Source organism: Pongo abelii, chromosome 1 (assembly GCF_028885655.2).
Source record: "Pongo abelii isolate AG06213 chromosome 1, NHGRI_mPonAbe1-v2.0_pri, whole genome shotgun sequence".
In the NCBI taxonomy this organism is placed as follows: domain Eukaryota; kingdom Metazoa; phylum Chordata; class Mammalia; order Primates; family Hominidae; genus Pongo; species Pongo abelii.
Window position 1 is genome coordinate 181,902,501 of NC_071985.2, and position 20,818 is coordinate 181,923,318.

Sequence of the window (20,818 nt, forward strand, 5' to 3'; positions counted from 1 at the left end):
TACGAAAAAATTAGCTGGTATAGTGGCTCGCTTCTGTAGTCCCGCTACTCGGGAGGCTGAAACAGGAGAATTGCTTGAACTGAGGAGGCAGAGGTTGCAGTGAGCCGAGATCACACCACTGGACTCCAGCCTGGGTGACAGAGTGAGACTCCGTCTCAAAAAGAAAAAAGAATTTGTCACTGGGCACAGTGGCTCATGCCTGTAATCCCAGCACTTTGGGAGGCTGAGGTGGGAGGATCCCTTGAGCCCAGGAGTTTGAGACCAGCCTGGGGCAACATGGTGAGACCCTGTCTCTACAAAAAAAATACAAAAATTAGTCAGGTGTGGTGGTGTGTGTCTGTAGTCCCAGCTACTGGGGGCTGAGGTGGGAGGATCGGTTGAGCCCAGTGAGGCTGCAAGAAGCTGGGATTGCACCGCTGTGCTACAACCTAGGCAACAGGGCAAGACCCTGTCTCAAAAAAAAAAAAAAATTGTGCTTGTAATCCCAGCACTTTGGGAGTTCAAGGTGGGTGGATCTCCTGAGGTCAGGAGTTCAAGACCAACCTGGCCAACATGGTGAAACCCCTGCCTAATAAAAAATACAAAAATTAGCCGGGCATGGTGGCAGGTGCCTGTATTCCCAGCTACTTGGGAGGCTGAGGCAGGAGAATTGCTTGAGCTTGGGAGGCAGAAGTTGCAGTGAGCCGAGACTATGCCACTACACCCCAGCCTGGGCAACAGAGCAAGACTCTGTATCAAAAAAAAAAAAAAATTGTGACATGGACTTTTGGAAGGCACTGTGTTCTAATAAACTCTTACAGTACTGGGACTGAATCTCTTTCTGCCATTTTTGAGGATGTAATGTAAAGATGATTTTGGGAAAGTTATTTCGCCTCCCTGAACCTAATTTTCCTCATCTAATGTACATCATAGTACTTAACTCACAGGATTGTTGTAAAGGATTTAGCTTTGATAGCTTTTTATTCTTTATTTTAAATAAGCAAATTCAACCACAGTATTACTAATAGTGAAAAGAGCTGTTGGTTGTTGAATGTACATTATATATGAAGCACTCTACTAGGCATTTTATGTGTGTTTTCTTGTTTCTTGTTTAATCTTCACAATACCTCTAAGTAGTAGATACTGTTGTTAGCCCCGTTTTAGAAATGGAGAAACTGAGGCTCAAAAACCTTAAAATAATGTGCTTCAAATCATCCAGCTGATGAGAAGATGAGCCAGGAACTGAACCCTGGTCTGTCTAATCCTAAGTGTGATACTTTTTTCAGTTTACCATGCTTTGTCTTATTTTGTGTGAAAAAAAAATTTACTTATAGGAAATGGTAGGAACAGGACATCATAAATAATAATAAATAACATTTATTAAGCTCCAGGTATGATCCTAAATGCTTTACTATTAGTTTATTTAATCCTCACAATAGTAACCATGAAAGGTATAGGTACTGTTATCTTCTCCATTTTACAGAAGAGGAACCCAAACTAGGCCACAGTTATGCAGCTAGTAAGTGGTAGAGCTGGAATTTGAACCTAGGAGATGGGCTCCAGAGTTTTAACCACTACTCTGTATTCCTGTTAATGATGAGTAGTCAGAGGAGCAGTGTCACAAATGAAATAATCCATGTAATCGCTGTCCTTGAGGATTAATGGAATAAACCTATATTATACATGGCATCTTATGAAACATTTTCCCATTCATTCTTGTGTTTAACTCGTATGAAGGTTTAGAACAGTTTCTGACACATGAAAGCACTTATGATTATTAGTGTTATCATAAGTGATAAGTATATGGGGGGAGTAGCCAGCCTTGCTTTTAGTTTTTCTTTTTTTGTAGAGACAGAGTCACATTCTGTTGCCCAGGCTAGAGTGCAGTGGCACAGTCATAGCTCACTGTAACTATGAACTCCTAAGCTCAAGGGATCCTCCCGCCTCAGCCACCCAAGTAGCTAGGACTATAAGTGCATGCCACTGGACCTAGTTATTTATTTATTTAGTAGAAATAGAGGTCTCGCTGTGTTGCCCAGGCTGGCTTTGAACTCAAGTGATCCTCCCTCCTCAACCACCCAAAGTGCTGGGATTATAGGCTCAGCCCAACCTTGTTTTAAATACAAGATTTAAAACCAGAAGGCTAGAAAAAATGAAAAGTAATTTATCAGTACTGACAAGGCTCTGGCGAGAGTACATGAAAAGGGAGGCAAAGTAAGTTTTGAAGAGTTTGAAGTAGCTCAGTGTGACTCGAGTGTAGGTTTGTGGGCAAAAGACTGAGGTGTTTGTGTTTATAAGAAATATTTCATTGGTGGTGATTTGGGGAATTGCCTTAGAAGAAAATCAGGTAAGGCAGGGAGAGCAGGTGGAAGATTGTTGTAGTCGTGCAGGTGAGATGGTAAGAACTAAAAATGTGGTTGTGACTGGGGACTGAGAGAAGGGGACCAATTTGAGAAAGATTTAGGAGAATTAACAGGCCTTGAGGTCTGATTAGATGTAGGTGGTAAGGGAAAAGGAGTACACAAAATTTAGCAAGCAATAGGATCACCTGGAGGGCGTGTCTAACTACAGATTGCTGTACTCTAGCCCCAGAATTTCTGATTCAGTAGGTTGTAGAGTTGGACCCCCAAATTTACATTTCTAACAGGTTCCCAGGTGATGGTGATGTTGACTCAGGGGCCTCACTTTGAGAACCACTAGAGTAGATGATAACTTCTAAGTCTCTTTTGTTTGCAAGTTTTATTAAATCCATTCATTTACTCTGCAGTGCTGTTGCAGAGTACCTTGTCATTCTATACTTGACCTGTGGATTCTGCTTCTTGGTAACATCTAATCTTTCTTATGGATAGACACTTTTTGAAAATAATAATTGCAGGCTGGGCATGGTGGCTCACGCCTGTAATCCCAGGACTTTGGGAGGCTGAGGTGGGCAGATCACTTGAGGTCAGGAGTTTGAGACCAGCCTGGCCAACATGGTGAAACCCCGGCTCTACTAAAAATATAAAAATTAGCTGGGCATGGTGGTGCATGCCTGTAGTCCCAGCTACACTTGGGAGGCTGAGGCAGGAGAATCACTTGAACCCTGGAGATGGAGGCTGCAGTGAGCCAAGACCACGCCACTGCACTCCAAACCTGGGTGACAGTGAGACTCTCTCTCCAAAAATAAAAATAATAATTGCAAGTTAGCACTTATATAGCACTTAGTGCCCAGTACTATTTAAAGTACTTTTATATACTGATTCATTTAACCTCCATAACATGCTTTTAAGTTAGGTACTGTTATTCCCAGTTTACAGATGAGAAGTCTGAGAAGTACAAAGAGGTTAAATAACTTGTCCAAGATCACTGAGCTAAAAAGCACCAGAGCTAGGATTCAAACCCAGGCCCAGGCAGTCGGCTGAGCATGGTGGCTCACGCCTGTAATTCTAGCACTTTGGGAGGCCAAGGCGGGTGGATCACCTGAGGTCAGGAGTTCCAGACCAGCCTGGCCAACATGGCGAAACTCCGTCTCTACTAAAAATACAAAAAAAATTAACTGGGCGTGGTGGCGAGCACCTGTAATCCCAGCTACTTGGGAGGCTGAGGCAGGAGAATCGCTTGAACCAGGTGTGGGGGGTGGGTGGGGTGGAGGTTGCAGTGAGCCAAGATCACACCACTTCACTCCAGCCTGGGCAAAAGAGCAAAACTCCCTCTCAAAAACCCCAAAAAACCCAGGCATTATGACTCGAAAATCCGTGTTCAATTACTCTGTTCTGCTGGGGAAAAAAAAAAATACATTAAGATACTTTTTTTCTTCTATGCATGGATCTATGATGTACCTTTTACTTCCAGAAAGGTCTCTATTGTCTTAGTTTTGAAAATGGACAGTGGGAAAGTCATTATTCTATTGACCTTTGCTAAGATCTGTTGTGTGCTGGGCCAGGGACAGAGAAGACTCATATGAGGGCCTTGCCATTAGTGGTATAGTAGGAAAGATAGGCATCTATTTATGTAATTTCACAGCATTGCATACTGAGGATACTGTAGGAGTGCTGGGATGCCCAGAGCAGGGAGAGAATAGTTCTAGCTGAGAGGATTGGGGAAGTCTTCCCAGAGGAGGTGTCCCCAGAAGATAGTATTCTGTTCCTTACTAGCATTACTAAAAAACATACATGGTGACTGTTGGAATTTTTTGTTAAAAGCACAGCTCTCACAAGGCCGCATCATTTGATGTTAGGGCTGTGTTCACTGGAAAAGGCCAGCAGTCTCCTTGGAGGCCTCATTTAAGTAGCATTCATTACTTGAGTGAATTAAGCCTGGTCCAAGGTCTGACCTTCAAGTTTAGAAACCTGATTTTCATCAATAAAACAGAGACAGATCTCTATTAAGAAATTTCACAGGGACTGATAGAAAGACCAGAATGTCACTTTCCAGTAAAAATAAAGTTGTCACAGGGCTTGGAGTGCCCACACTTGGTTGAACATGACTCCTCCCTTGCTGGTGGTTGGATACCTCCTTCCTCTGAGGCACCACTTGATCTTTGCAGCCAGGGATGCTTGGGCCCCTCTCATGGACACATTTTTCAGATTAATATCTTTAATCAGGTTAGAGTCTGGTTTGGCTGGTCGGGTAACTATAATGCCTCTTTGGGGTGACTTTGCATATCTTTGCTTTGATCCATTATATGTAAATTTTTCAGTATGTTAATGAGCATCGTTTTAAAAATCATTAAATAGAATTCATTATTGAATATGTACTGGGTCACAAGATAAAATGTTTGAAAGCCATTTATTTTTTAAAATCTCTCCAAAGGAATGTAAGTCCTAATGTTATTTATCCAGGTGAATGATATAAAAGATTATCTCATGGGAGGGGGGGAATCTACAGAAAGACCCCACCCATTTTTCCTTCCCCACTGCACTAAGTGTATAGAATGTGTGCAGCTGCCTGAGACCTCAGGGCTTAGTTACAGCCTCTCCTTTCTGTTTCCTCTGGAGTCAGAACTTGAAAGGATTGAGTTAGTTTGTGGGAAGGAAAATAAATGGGAAAAAGCTGACACTTACTGGGGACCTTCTCTGAGCCTGGCACTAAGGTTCTTAATATATGTATAATTTATTCCTCATGACACTTAAATAGAAAATATGAGGTATAGAGAGATGGAAGCGATTTGGCCAAGAAACCCCAACCTAGGAAAGGTTCACAGCTGGACAAGCCAGGTTCCAGCCCAGGTGCCTCAGCTGTGAGACTTACTCTTCTACCACACTGGACTGCCTTTTGCTCTCTACAGCTACTTATGCTCTAAGGACTGCCCTTAAGAGCAGGTGCAAGACTCAGCAACCTAGGCCCTCATCGAGCACAGTGGAGACCCCACACCCCTCCAAGGCTCTATAAGACACACAGGAGAGACTGAACTGAACTACTTGCTCAGCCTATGGGCCTTTAAATGATGATTGGACTCGTCAGGACTGAGACAACCCTGATTTGTTCTCCTCCAGATTGTGGGCCTCTACATGAGTTAAAGATCCTTCTAGGCATTGTGACATATAGAGACCTGGATGGGGTAGAGGCTGTACTTAATTGAATCAAAACTCTGGACCTAGAATGCATAGAAGCAGGTTAGGAGCCCTCCACCCTTGCTCCCTTGTAGCATGCTGCCTTAACCACACACAAGCAAAAGAAAACACTGATGCATCTCAGCTTCCTGAGCAGGTTCCTGGCCTTGTAGAGGGAATCCAGACCTTGGAGTTTTGTAAACATGGGCCTAACTTCTGGTCTTACCATTTCCTAGCTGTGTGTTTTTGGGTAAATCTGTTAACCTCTGTGGTCCTCAGGGATAACAGTTCCCTTACAGGGTTGTTGCCAGGATTAAAAATGATAGATACAGGTTGGGTGTGGTGGCTCACGCCTGTAATCCCAGAATTTTGGGAGGCCCAGGCAGGAGGATTGCTTGATTCCAGGAGTTCCAGACCAGTCTCGACAACATAGCAACACTCTGTCTCTACCAAAAAAAAAATAAAAATAAAAATTAGCCACGCGTGGTGGCATGCACCTGAAGTCCTAGCTACTCAGGAGACTGAGGTGGGAGGATCACTTGAAGCCAGGAGTTCAAGGCTGCAGTGAGCTGTGATCACACCACTGCACTCCAGACTGGGCAACAGAGCGAGACACTCTGAAAAAAAAGATGGTGGATACAAAGTCATGGTTTCTGTTACATGGCAGATACACACTAAAAGTTGCCATGCCCATGTTTAAAAAGACAGAAGAGGTAACAATACATTTTCAGAAAATGTGAATCTGAATAAAGGGGATAAACTTCAGTTATCTTGAAAGTTCATTTATATAGAACACTTCATTGCCCTCTGATTCTGGACAAAACTATCACTACAGGAGGTGCAGGTAACACTATGTGTCCAGCACTATTCTGTTTTGCTTGCATTAACTTAATCCTTACAACAGCCCTTGTAATAGGTACTGTTATCCTCATTTTCCTGATAAGAAAACGACACAGAGGTTGAGTGACTTGCCTGGTTGTGCAGATACCTAGTGGTGGGGCCAAGATTTTAACCTAAGCAGTGTGGCTCCAGTGGAAGGGAGGACGGGAAGAATAAAACCTATTCTACCTTGGGTTTATTACATGATTCAAAATAAGCTTGAAAAAGTGGCTTGTAAATGCTTTGTGCGTCTAATAGCTTGCGTGGCAGGAAAACTAGGGCTGGGGTTAAGATACACATTCTCAAGTCGGGCTGTGTGTGTTGAGTCCTAGCTCTGCCACTTAACTAGTTTGTGTGATCTTGAGCAAATTAATTCCTACCTGCCTCACTTTTTCAACTATAAAATTGGGATTGTAAAAGAACATACATGTTAGGATTATTTTGAGGATTAAGTGAGTTGGCACATGAGAAGAGTTTAAAATAGTGCCCAAGTAACATAATTCTAAACAGATGAGGAAGAAGAATAAGAAACAAGCCTGGAAGTTTAAGAACCCCGGGATTGAATCCCAGCTCCTGATTTGATCTTAGGAACATTTCTAAACTTCTGACCCAAATATTCTTAAAACAGTTGTCTAGATTAGAGGTAGATATGTAAAGGCTCTCTGCATAGTGCCTGCCACTGGGTAGAAGCTTGATAGGTATTAGCTCCTTCTTTATTTACTCACCATTGAGTACCTACTATGTATAGCAATAGTGCTGGGTTCTGTAGAAGACACATGAGATACTATGTGTATCTTCACAGAGAAATCTGAAATACCATTGTAAATAACTTATACAAGGATTTTTAAATATGTAATGCTAAATGCTGTGAGAGAGACAGATTAAAATGTATCCTCTGAAAACCGAGAGACCACTCTGATGGGGAGATCCTGGATGGCTTCCTGGAGGAAGTGGTTGGTGCTGGCTGTGGGCTGACAGGCCCGGTGAGATTAATCCTCTTAGTAAACTGGGCTCTGGGCCCATAGAAGGTCAGGCTTCTGAGGTCCTGTGGCTCTTCTTGCCTGTGAACCCAGGAGAAAGTTGGCTAAGTGCCCAGTGCTGGCCAAGCTGGACAAGGCTCTGGACTAAGGGGTTTGGGTCCCTGGGCATACTGTAACTGGATTTTCCAGATTTAGAAGCTCTATCTTTGTGATCAGATAAGCAGTATTCCCGGGCCCTTGTTGATCTGCAAAGACCATGATATGAGTGAAAGAGTGAAAGGTCATATGTTCTCTGCTGCCTACCAGGGAAGAGTGAGAGAAATTGCCCAGATGGTCCTTAGAGCCTCTGCCCTCTGGGCAGCTTTGCCCAGGGCCTCCCACTCCGTGCTCAGCCCACCCATGGTCCATAGGCAGGATGGGAGGAAAGCACCGGATTGGGCAGAGAAGCCTGGGTGTAAGACCTGACTTCACAACTTGGTTTCAGGAAAGGTCGTTCATCCCTCTGAACCTGTTTTATCAACTGTAAAATGGGGATGAGTGAGTATGTAACAAGATGCAGATAAATAAGAATTGGTGTAAACTGCCTGGCTCAGGGCTTGACACATGAGAGAACACCTGACATGTGAAAACCAGTCACCACTTATTGGACACAAAATTTGTATTGCACAAGTACCTAGGATACAGACCCAGCCCAAAAGGAAACAAAAATGGCCCTTAGCCACCCTGCCCCTGACCTGTGTTCAACCCCCACCTTCTCTGATGAGCTAAGTCTCCAGGGGTCCCTGAATCCATTCTTCACACTGGAGCTGGAGCAGGCCTTCTCAAATGCCTCCTCACGGTGCTCCCCTGATCCTTGTCCTTAGTTGGGCCCCCCATAAAAGCTGCTGGACGGCACACCAGGGGATCCCCTTGCTCCAGAGCTGATTGTGCTTGGTGGTGGTAATTTAAAATAAAAACCAAAAATGTACGCGGCCTAAGATGAAATGTGGGGCTTCAAAGAAAGTTTACGCTGGAGATGGGGCTGTGGCTCATTCTCCTCTGTCCCCCGACCTGCCACGGGGGACTGGACTCAGAAGTCGGTGAAGTGGGTCACTCCAGGGCCTGGCCTGGCCTGCAGCCTCCACCCTCAGGCCCAGACAGCTGCTCTCCACTTCCCTGCCCATCAGCCCCCTGCTGCTGGTGCTCTGTGCCCAGCATTTGACTCAGTCCCGAGCTTCTGACCCCATTCAGGTGGGGCCCTAGCAAATCTGGCTCTGTATGTAGGCAGGAGGGAACAGGGTTGGTGGTGCTGCTGTGTCCCGCAGGGACCCTGGTAAGGCCATCGTGTGGCCCGTCAGTTTGGAGGCTGGGCTCTGGACCGAGTGGGAGACCGGCCGCTGGCCCCCTTGTGACTTTGGACAAATCCTGGAGCTCCGTTTCTCCCGGTGCCCAATGAGGGGTTTCGGAGTGTTCGGGGTCCTTTCTGGTCCCGGGTGGGAGTGGGCTTGCCCAGGGACCTCAGGCACACCTAAGCCCTTCCACTTTGGGGCAGGGAGGCGCAGGTCCAGGGCGGGGAGGAGCCACGGGTCCCGCCCTGCCCGCCCCGTCCAGGTGCTGCCACTGTAGCCGCCACGGCCGCCGCCGCCGCCGCCGCCGCCGCGAGGGGCCGCCCGCGGCCCTGTCCGAGCCCGGCCCGCGCCCATGGCCTTTCTGACCACCTGGAAGGAGGCGGCCTCCCGGAAAAGCGACCGCAGGTACCGGGCAGGGGTGGGGACTCGGCGGAAGGCGCGGACGGGACCAAGGGGCCGCCGGAGGACCCAGCCGACGTCGGCGAAACAGCTGAGGGGCACAGCTGGGGAAAGGGTGTGTGGCTGCTGGGCGTAGGGGTCGGCCGGAGGCCCGGGAGGGGCAGCGCCGCGCGCCCGCTGCTCTCTGTCCTCGCCCCCAGCAGGGCGGCAACTGGGGAGGGTAGACGCGGTCCCACCTGAGCGCCGCTCAGTGTCGCGAGACGCGGGCCACCTGCGAAGGCAGCTCGGTGAGCAGGACCTCAGGTGGAGCTGGCGGTCAGGTTTGGGCAGCGGCGTCCGCGCTCAACCCTCCATCCTCTCACCCGGTTCTCTTCAGGTCTGCATGAGCCAAGTATGGGCACGCTGTGTGCCCGGACAGATGAAGCCAGGGCGCTGTGTCCCTGAGGGGTTGTCCACATCCGAGGAGCAGGTGGGGGAAGTCCTGGGTTCCAGTCCCAGTCCAGGGTGAATTATGTGCACCCCAGCTCCTCCAAGGCGAGCCCTCCAGGGTGTGTCAGCCACCTCCCTAGCTGACCCTACCTCCGGGATAAGTTAGTGCACCCCAGTTGTGTTCCTGTGAGAGGGGACGACAGCCCTGACCTCTCTTCTGAGGTTTAGCCCTCCCCGCATATTTACATCTTTAAAGTTCACCCTGCTGTGCCAGGGAGAGGGCAATCCAACTGTCCTCCCAACACCTCCATCTGACTGTCCTATGAACACCTCAAACTTGGCAAGCCCCAAACTTGTTCCTCCTCTGGTGTCCCCCTGTCAGTGAATGGTCATCCACCCAGCCTGGGAGTCATCCCTGCCACCTCCCTACCTTACTCCCACCCCCGTCTACAAGTCCTGTTGATTTTACCTCCCAACGTCTCTCAAAGCTGTTTATTCTCATTGGACTATTGCATCAGGCCCCCTTCCCCAGCTCCTCCTGTCTCTCCGTTTCCACACATCCTTTCTAAAGCACAAACCGGACCAAGCCATTTTCTACTTTAAAACCCTTCCATGGGCTAGGTGTGGTGGCTCATGCCTGTAATCCCAGCGGGAGGATCGCTTGAGCCCAGGAGTTTGACAGCAGCCTGGGCCACATAGCAAGACCCTATCTCTATATAAATAAAGGAAAAAACATTAAAGAAAATAAAACCCTTCCATGGCTCTCCACCACCCTTTGGTGACTCTTATTCAGCCTTTCAGCACACATTGTTGAGCACTTGTGTGCTGGGCCAGCACTGTACTAGGCACTGCATGTATGGTGTTACTTCAGACATACAGGTCCTGCTCTTGGCGACCAGGTTCTAGTAAGAGAGACATAAACAAGTAGACAAACAAGTAAACATCAGAAATAGATGCTGGGCGAGGCATACAATAAGGCAATGTTATGCCCAGTAAAATTGGCAGTGCTGAAGCATTGCAGGCAGGATAGCTCACATCAAAGCCTGAGCTGTGTCTGAGAAGAAAGGAGGGAGAGTGATAGAAGATCACTGAGACCCAGGAAGTAGGCTGGCCAGAACAAACAGGACCAGGAATTTAGGTTTCACTGTGTGTTGGGAAGCCACTGGAGGGCTTTAGCAGGGCATTTACTTATTTAAAGCTGACCATGCTGTCTTACGGAGGAAGGATTTTTGTGGACAGACCATTTCAATGCTGGATCACTGTCACCTCCTCCTTTCCTGTTTCTCCACTACTTGTGGAAAGGGGACAGGGCTCATTTGTCCCCATGTTCCCAGAGCACAGCACATAATGGGGCTCAGAGTGCATTTCAGTTTTGATGAGGACATGGGATGATTTCTGAGGAGCATGAGATCCCTTGGCCACATGGCTTTCTTGCCTTCCAGGACCTGCCCTGCCTGGGAGAATCCAGTTGTGCATCGTCCTGTGGGCACCAGGGAGCCTTCGGGGTCTCCCATGTGTGTATGCTACGCACCTCTCAGTGTGCAGGGAGAGCAGAAGGGAGGCTGGCGTGGTGGTCCAGGAGAGAGATTCTGGGGTATGGGTTAGGAGAATGGAGGGAATGGGAGATAGACGCTAAGAAGGAAGAAATGAGAAGCAGTGAATGGACAGGCTGAGGAGAAGGTGTAGGGGTGGCCTCTGGTCAAGCAGAGGCCTCTGCATCCCCCAGTGGGCCTGTGTGAGGAAGTGCATTGTGAACCTGCACATATGCGCCTTTGTGCTTCAGCTGGAACTTGCTGGGCACAAATACCCAGAGAATTCTTTACTCCCAGTTGCCCACACAAGGTCTCACACCCGAGGCTCAAACCTGGGTCTCCATTCTCTCAGCTCAGGACCTGTGACCTCTCCACCCTCACCCCTTGCCCACCACACCACCCTGTGTCCCACAGCATAGCCAAGGGCAAAGACCTTGGCAGGGGGGATGGGGATGTGGAGGGGTGCTCAACCCCTGCTCTGCTGCTTACTTACTGGCTCTTTGACATTGATTCATTGTTTGATCTGTGTGAGCCTCAGTTTCCTCAGCTGTAAAATAATAGCTACTCTCTGAGCTGTGGAAAGATCTGTTGAAGTCATTTGTAAAGGACCTAATAGTCACTGGGGGCATATTCGGTGTTCACTTCTTTCTCGGTACTGTTATGAGGTAATCTTCCTTCCAGGGTATTTGCATTGAGCAGAGGGGATTCTGAAAGGCTTGAGAGTCAATGGTGGGATTCCAGGCACCAGGATTGGGTAGCTGGGAACTGCTGGGAAAAGGAAAGGGGACTGTTCCTAACGCCCATGCATCTTACAATGGGGACCGCCCCCTACTCAGCCTACAAATCAGGCCCTTCTTAGCCATACCATAGCCCCCACTCGTGGTAGGAGACAGCACCAAAAATAGAAGGGGATGCGCAGATGGGCAGATTGCTTTGGAGAGAGTAATTGAGTGGCAGATCTGCTGTGGGAGGGAGGGGCCTCCTCAGGAATGGAGAGGCCCAGCCAAGGAGGCTGGAGGCCTGCTAGGACTGCTGTAGTCAGAATTCCTGCTCTTGGTTTGAGCCTCAGCTGGAGGAGCTCTCAGATGCTTCTAGGTTGGGAGTTTCTAATTTGGTGGCAGGAATCCTTGGGTGGCTTTGAGATCTCTTCCTTGGGAATGAATTTGGACTTGAGGCCAGTGCTGAGTTTTGACCTCTGTGATTCTCAGATCCTGCAAGTTAAGCATTTGTGATTCCCAGACTTGTGATTTAAAATTTCAAGTGTGTGTGTGTGTGTGTGTGTGTGTGTGTGTGTGTGTGTTGAAACTTTTAATTCCAGGACTTTACTCTGCCCCCTGTTGCTGAGGGTGACTGTAAGGGGTAGGAGAGGGCTCTAGTGTGAGAGGCACATTGTGGCCCCTCAGATCCTCAATCCCTGGTGACAAGAACTTGAAAGACATTCAAGCAACCTTTGTCCCACTATCAGTTATGGAGGGGTTCAAACTTGGAACATTTAGGTCCTTTTGGGGGTCATTGAGAAATAGATTTGGGTTGCAACTTCAGTTCTGCCAGCACGCCACATTTCCTGTAACATCTTCAAATCTGTGATCTGAGGTTGAGTTGCTTTGTCCTTTCCTGAAAATTTCTGCCTCTCAACGCAGTTTCTGTCTGTGGCCAGCTCCATTCTCTCCTAACGCTCACCTGCTTCTCCACTCAGTGCAAGTCATGGCTGTCAGCAGCTTCCAAGCTCAAGTCCTGGGATGGTAAATCAAAGCAGTGAGAAGTACTCTGGGGCCACATAAGCTGGTTTTGTTTTTTTGGTGTGTGTGTGGGCGGGGGGTAGGGGGGCGGTTTATTTTTTGTGAGACAGAGTTTCACTCTTGTTGCCCAGGCTGGAATGCAATGGTGTGATCTCGGCTCACTGCAACCTCCACCTTCCAGGTTCTCCTGCCTCAGCCTCCCGAGTAGCTGGGATTACAGTCATGCGCCACCATGCCCGGCTAATTTTGCATTTTTAGTAGAGAGGGGGTTTCACCATGTTGGCCAGGCTGGTCTCAAACTCCTGACCTCAAGTGATCCACCAGCCTCGGCCTCCCAAAGTGTTGGGATTACAGGCAAGAGCCACCGCACCCAGCCTCAGGCTGGTTTTGAAGCCTGACTCTGAGACTTTCTAGCAGTATGACTTTGGACAGGCTGTTTAGCTTCTCGTGCCTCAGTTTCCTCATCTGTAAAATGGGGGTAATGTTAGGACTCACCTCCCAGGATTGTTGTGAGGATCGGATGAGTTAGTTTATGTAAAGCACTGCCTGGCACGCTGCTATACCAGCGTGAGTGATGATTATAAGAGGAAGGGCTTCACCAGCTTTAGTCTGAAAAAGCTCAGGAGACTACTCTGACCGGTGCTTCCTTCAACCAATCACTGTTCCCTGAGAGGTGGGGTCAAGTAAGAAGAGGCTCCTCACTCAGCCAATGGGCTGGAGAGGAGGGGAGGAGAAAGGGGGTGTGATGAGGGAGGAGGGCAGCATTTAGCAAATGTGACCACTGAGCAGGCCTTAAAGCTGTAGTTTCATGACATACTCAAATTACGATATATTTGGAGCACCCTGCCCATTCCTCTGAGTCCCCCTGCTGTTTTTCATGCTCTGAGATCTGAAAACTGAAAGGTCCCTCATGGCCCCTCTGGGGGCCTGTGCCATCCACCACTCTCCTGTGTTGTGGCCTTGCCAAACACAGCCCTTGTCTCCCTGACTGCCACCACCACACTGGCCTGGTGGGGGAATGGTCGCTGAGGCACTTTGCTAGATCACCTTTCTTAATTCATTCCCATTCAGGTTGCTATAATGAAATAGCATAAACTGGGTAGCTTATAAACAACAGAAATGTATTTCTCACAGTTCGGGAGGATGGGAAGTCCAAGATCAAGGCAGATTCAGTATCTGATGAGGGCCTGCTTTCTGGCTTATAGATGGTGCCTTCTTGCTGTGTCTTCACATGGAGGAAGGGAGGAGGAGTCTCTCTTGAACTTCTTTTATAAGGGCACCAATCCCGTTCTACACCCATGGCCTAATCACCTCCCAAAGGGCCCACCTCCTAATACCATCACCTTAGACATAAGGATTTCCACATATGAATGTTGGGGGATGCAAACTGTCACTCTATAGCAATCACCCCATGCCATGGGTGGGACAGACCCTTCCCTTAATTCCCCAGCAGCTCGACTGAGGCCAGGATATAACTTATCTATTTATTTATTAATTTATTTTGGTAGAGATGAGGTTTCACCATGTTGCCCAGTCTGGTCTTGAACTCCTGGCCTCAAGTGATCCTCCCACCTCAGCCTCCCAAAGTGCTGGGATTATAGGCATGAGCCACCATGCCTGGCCAGGCTATAACTTTTAAAAACACCTTAGGAAGAAGGGAGTGAGGGACAGATTTTATGATTTTATGGCCCTCTCCCCTCAGCCATCCTGGAAGGAGCCTTCCTGTAGAACATCCACTTCTGGGAGGGCCCAATGTGTCTTCCAACATCTTCTTTCCCAGGAAAAAAGAGGAATTTTTCTCTTAGGCCAAGATTCCCAAGGCTTCCTTTCTTATGCTAAGATCAGCTATAAAATAATAGATCAGTCTTTCCCAGGTGATCAGCAGTGCGGAAATCTACCACTTTCAAGTAAAAGCCTTCCCCTGCCCTATAAATGGCTGGTCCTTTGCCCCATGACCCCCCTGCCAAAAGGACAATTATATTAGGACTAGGCGGGACATCAGAGACCCCATCCACGTGGAACTGGGCTAAGACACTCCATTCCTTTTGGCTCCTTTTCTTCCCATGGGAGTGAAATTTGTTTTGCCTCCTGCAGCCTCAGGTGTTACTCCTTAGCTTCCCTCTTACAGGGTCTGCTCTGACTAGCCCCCCACACCCTGCAAGAAGAAGCACTGCAGCTGCTCAATTCATTTCAAGCTAAGAAACATCCTTCCTCAGATACATACAGTAGCTAAATCTCAGGTTGAAAGAAACTGCTAAATGAGTATGTGGGCAATTGCTTTACATCTGGGTGATTGAAAGGTGTACCAAAGGGCTGACCCTGAGCACAGGACAGGCCACTCAAAGGAGGATAAATCAGGCTGGGTGCGGTGGCTCACACCTGTAATCCCAGCAGTTTGGGAGGCCAAGGCGGGTGGATCACTTGAGGTCAGGAGTTCAAGACCAGCCCGGACAACACGGTGAAACCTTGCCTCTACTAAAAATACAAAAATTAGCCGGGCTTGGTGGTGCGTGCCTGTAATCCCAGCTACTTGGGAGGCTGAGGTGGGAGAATCACTTGAAACTGGGAGGTGGAGGTTGCAGTGAGCCAAGATCGTACCACTACACTCAGCCTGGACAACAGAGTAAGACTCTGTCTCAAAAAAAAAAAAAAAGAAAGATAAATCTCCATTCGACAGCCCTGCACTCGGGTAGTCACCCTTCTCCCCTTCTCTCCTCCTTTGCTTGCCACTGCTCCCTCCAAGCCCCAGCTCCTCTCCCTGGACACCTTCTGAACTTGCCTGCTGCCTCTAGAATGTTCTCTTTCCCTTTCTCTGTGATCTGTAATGCAAGATACCTGCCTTTGACTGTGCCCCAACAGCCAGCATGTGACATGCAGCATCATCTGTAATCCACACAACTCTGACCAGGGAAGCCTTGCTTTCTCCACTTTAATAGAGGAGGAAACTTAGGTGCAAAGAGGTGAAGAGTGTTGCCCTGGATTATAGTGAAGAAGCCAAAATTCCGAGTCAAATATCCTATTCCCAGCAGTATATTGTACTGCCTCCCCCAGAAATGGCTTCAGTACCTCTTCATGCTTCCTAAAATGCATAGATGTCAGGGTTTTCTTTTTAATATTAGGTGGATAATTTTGTGTTCTGCTTTTTTCATATTTTTCCATATTCAAGCAAATTCGTTTAGGCAGCAAGCCTTTTTATTGAGCCAGGCACTGTTCTAGGCACATTAGAGAACAAAACAGTAATGCAAAAGCAAATTCCTGAAGCTGGGCACAGCCACATGTCCCTAGAGTCTCAGCTACTCAGGAGGATCACTTGAGCCCAGGAGTTCAAGACCAGCCTGGGTGATATAGTGACACCCCACTCAAAACAAACAAAAGCCCTACCTGTGGAACTTAGTTTAATGGTGAGAGGGAGAATAAATGAATAAGCAAAATAAAAAGATGTCACATGACAACAAGCACTATGGAAAAATAATGCAGGGCAGAAGAACTGGGAGGATGGGGGCAGGGGTTCAATTTTAAATAGAAAGGGGCTGGGCACGGTGGCTCACGCCTGTAATCTCAGCGCTTTGGGAGGCTGAGGCGGGCAGATCATCTGAGGTCAGGAGTTCAAGACCAGCCTGGCCAACATGGTGAAATCCAGTCTCTACTAAAAATACAAAAATTAGCTGGGCGTGGTGGCGGGCACCTGTAGTCTCAGCTACTTGGGAGGCTGAGGCAAGAGAATCACTTGAACCCAGGAGGCGGAGGCTGCAGTGAGCCGAGACTGTGCCACTCATTCCAGCCCGGGCGACAGACTGAGACTCCATCTCAAAAAAAAAAAAAAAAAAAAAATTAAACAGAATGGTCAGGGAAGGCCTCACGGAGAAGGTGATATTTGAGCTGAGACCTGAAGAAGGTGAAGTAGTGAATCGTGTGAGAAAAGCATTCCAGGCAGAGGGAATAGCAAGTCCAAAGGGCCTGAGGTGGGAATGTGCCTGGCATATTTGGAGGTGAGCAAGGAGGCTGGTGTGGCTGAAATAAGAGAGGGAATAAAGGGAAATGATGTCGGGAGATGATGGGAGCATACAGGTTGTGCAGGGCCTCATGAGACATAGACAGACTAGTTTTTGCACTGAGGAACATGGGGAGCCTTTGCAGGGCTTTGAGCAGAGTTGTGATCTGGCCTAAGTGTCAAACGGGCCTGGTGCTGTGTGGATAATAGACAGTAGCAGACTACGGTTGTGTGCCACCATGCCTAGCTAAGTTTTTATTTTTTGTAGAGACGGGGGTTTCACTATGTTGCCAAAGCTGGTCTCCAAAACTTCTGGCCTCAAGCAACCCTCCCGCCTTGGCCTCTCAAAGTGCTGGGATTACAGGCAGATGGAGCCAGTTTCTATTGCCACCAGCAGTGTGTCAGGTAGCTCATCTGCCCTGAAGATATGTAGCTCATTTAATCCTTGCAACAACCTAATGAGGTTGGTGCCATCATCATCCCCATTTCAGAAATGAAGTTGCTGGCCCAGGGTGTCAGGTGCAAGCCCTGGCTTTCAAACCTGCTCTCTGAACTATTCTCTAATCGGATGAATTGCTTGGGACTGCCCAGCTAGGACATAGTGGGGCCAGGAGTCCATCCAGATCTTCCTGGCTTTGCATCCCAAGTTCTGACCCCTGAAAGGATGCCATCAATGCTGGAAACCCCTCATTAGAGCTCTGACCCCTTTTTTCAGTTAGAGCTGTTCTTGGTCCCTTGTGCTAACCCAGGCTCCTTCTTTAGACCTACCCTCAGCAGCTCCTAGAGACCAGACTTGGGTAGAAGAGCCCAGATCCTAGAACAGAGACCCTCAGAGCAGGGAGGGCCCATGAGTTCTTGGCCCAAATTTCTCTCCCTTTATATCTGGTGGAAAGAGGAAACTGCCCCACAGTGGGGCAGTGACTTGCCAAAGGTCACAGAGCTAGTGTGGGGCAGATTCCATGCCTGCCCAAGGAGCAGGAACAGATCCTTCCTTAGGGGCCCTTGCCAGAGAATATTTAAGATCTGTCACTGTCACAGCCCTCCAAAGGCCCTTTGTTGATGGGCCTGTTCACTTGTGAATTATTAATGAGCCCAAGCCTGTAACCTGCTAGGGTGGGGCTCACTCGCTTTAAGAAAACCTGCTTTATAGTCACCACTTCAGCGAGAGAGGAAGGGTTCTAGACTCTGAAGAGCGGGGATCTGGGCTGGCAGAGACTGCAGGTGTTGGGGAGGGGGCGCTTCATGCCAGGGAAAGGCCTGGGGGAAGGGGCTGGGAGGGGTGCTGAGAAGGGGGAAGGAGTCACCCAAATTATGCTCAGTAATCCGCACAGCATCCCTGAGAGTCTGGGATTATTATCCCAGGTTTACAGATGGGAAAACTGAGGTTCTGAGAGGTAGAGGCAGAACTGACTTCACAGCTTAAGCTCTTTCTACAACAATGGCATCATGTGTCACCGCTTGCATCCCCCATTTCTATGACCTCTCCCACTTAAAACACCCCTCCTTTCTTCTCTTCTTCCCCCTTTCCCTAGAGAATAAGGAATCAAGACCTGGGTTCAAGCTACGGCTAGATGTTGGTCCAAGCCTCTATTTTCTCATCTGTAGGATGGGAGGTAATGCTATTACAAACTTTCTAGGGCATTCTGAGGGCTCACTTAATAGGTATTTATTAAGGGCTTTTTTTTTTTTTGAGACAAGAGTTTCTCTCTGTCGTCCAGGCTGGAGTGCAATGGTGTGATCTCGGCTCACTGCAAGCTCCACCTCCCAGGTTCAAGCGATTCTCCTGCCTCAGCCTCCTGAGTAGCTAGGATTACAGGTGTCCACCATAACCCCCAGCTTTTTTTTTTTTTTTTTTTGTATTTTTAGTAGAGGTGGGGTTTCACCATGTTGGCCAGGCTGTTCTTGAACTCTTGACCTCAAGTGATCTGCCCGCCTCAGCCTCCCAAAGTGCTGGGATTACAGGCATCAGCCACCGCGCCCGGCCATATTAAGGGCCTTCTTAAGTTGACAATGGCACAGATGAAATCAGTCCGTGAAGTTCTCAGGGCCATTGAGAGGTGTGGTGACGCTGGTGATTTGTTCTTGCACGTTGGGGAGGAAACGAGGGAGGAGAGCAGGCCTGGCATCTCCCAGGTGCAACGTACCAGGAAACAGGTCTCCTGACAGGAGGAAGGCACCCAGGACTCAGGATGCTCTCCCATCGCCAGGGCTCAGTTGTCACCTCAAGGTGGGAACACATAGGTGATCCAATAAGGTTACCTGAGTTGGGGAGGCAGAAATGATGATGGTGACTCACAGACTCCCCTGCACTGGGGCTGGGCCAGAGCTCCTGGGGGCCGGGAACGGCCTGGGTGGGGCCCTCCTGAGGGGTAGGCCACTCTGATGTGCTGACTCACCAGGTGAGTGGCTCCAGCATCACTGTCACTGTGATGGTGTGGGGAGAGTTCCAGCTCTAAAGGCAGCTCTTCTGCTTCCCTTACTGAGCTCATTTTTCATCTGTGAAATGGAGAGGAAAGTAGTGTCTAGTGGTCCACCGCAACCATCACCAGGTCATTTATATAGCACTCTGCTATTTTCTTTCTTTTTTTTTGAGACAGGGTCTTGCTCTGTTACCCAGGCTGGAGTGTGGTGGCACCATCATGGCCCACTGCAGCCTCAACCTCCTGGGCTCAATTGATCCTCCTGCCTCAGACTCTGGAGTAGCTGGGACTACGTACCCCATGCCGGGCTTTTTTTTTTTTTAAGATGGAGTTTCGCTCTTGTTGCCCAGGCTGGAGTGCAATAGTGCGATCTTGGTTCACCGCAACCTCCGCCTCCCGGGTTCAAGCGATGCTTCTGCCTTAGCCTCCCGTGTAGCTGGGATTACAGGCATGCACCACCACACCTGGCTAATTTTGTATTTTTAATGGAGACAGGGTTTCTCTATGTTGGTCAGGCTGGTCTCGAACTCCTGACCTCAGGTGATCCGCCCACCTCAGCCTCCCAAAGTGCTGGGATTACAGGCATGAGCCACCATACCTGGCCTGGCCTTTTTTTTTTTTTTTTTTTTTTTTTTTTTTTGTAGAGACAGGGTCTCACCATGTTGCCCAGGCTGGTCTCAAACTCCTGGGCTCATGCAATCCACCCGCTTTGGCCTCCTAAAGTGCTGGGATTACAGGTGTGAGCCACCATGCTCAGCTTATATATGAATTCTTAATACTCAGAGCAACCTTGGAAGTCGGCAATATTATTTCCATTTTACTGATGAGGAAACTGAGGCTCAGAGAGGTGATAAAGTGAAAATTAAATAAGATAATCCATGTTATACACTAAACATCATGTGTAGCATGTAAAAAGCCTGTGAAGTGTGTCAGCCATTGTTATAATAATAACCTCAGAGGGAAATTGTAAAGTGCTAGGCCCCGCATTAGTGTCTGGTGACTAGTCAGGTACCTGATGTCAGGCCCTGAGACACAGAGATGAATTAGACCAGGCCCTAGCCTCCAGAAGCAGGCAGTCACATACAAACCTCACTCTCTGCTCCCCACCACCCCAAACACACATACCACACACAGACAGTGACAGCCCAGGGTGATTAAGGTAGGTCAGAGTGGGTTAGGGCAGTGGGTGCAAAGGAAGCCCCTGACCCATCTATGGAGGCAGGGCTTCCTGGAAGAGGTGACATCTGAACTGAAACCTGCAGGGTTAGGAGGAGTTTTGGCATATGGCAAAATGTCAACAAATGTTAGTCAAATACAGTAAAGGTTTACCCTGGAGCTAATACAGCTTATAGCTTCAGGATTCCTCATTTACCTGGCCCCTTCCAAGGCTCTGGGAGAACCCTGGCAATTTTATACAGGCTGACTATTCCTGGTCCAAAATGCTCTGGACCAGAAGTGTTTCAATTTTTGGATTTTTATGGATTTTGGAATATTTGCATATGCATAATGAATTATCTTGGGGATGGGATCCAAGCCTAAACATGAAATTCATTTGTGTTTCATATACACCTTACACACATACCCTAATGGTCATTTTTTTTTTTTTTTTTT

General features: G+C 48.3%; 1 protein-coding gene across 2 annotated transcripts in view; it reads left to right on the top strand.

The window, feature by feature from the left end:
• The first annotated feature begins 8,967 nt into the window (after nt 1-8,967).
• The window catches only part of TTC39A (tetratricopeptide repeat domain 39A), a 57,705-nt gene continuing 45,854 nt past the window's right edge, over nt 8,968-20,818 (top strand). The window contains exon 1 of one of the 2 annotated variants that reach the window (XM_024237910.2): nt 8,968-9,102. In XM_024237910.2, coding sequence (XP_024093678.1) covers nt 9,050-9,102 — 53 coding nt within the window. In that variant the 5' untranslated portion in view covers nt 8,968-9,049. The remainder of the gene's footprint in view (nt 9,103-20,818) is intronic. The other variant, XM_054554921.1, reaches the window with a different exon arrangement.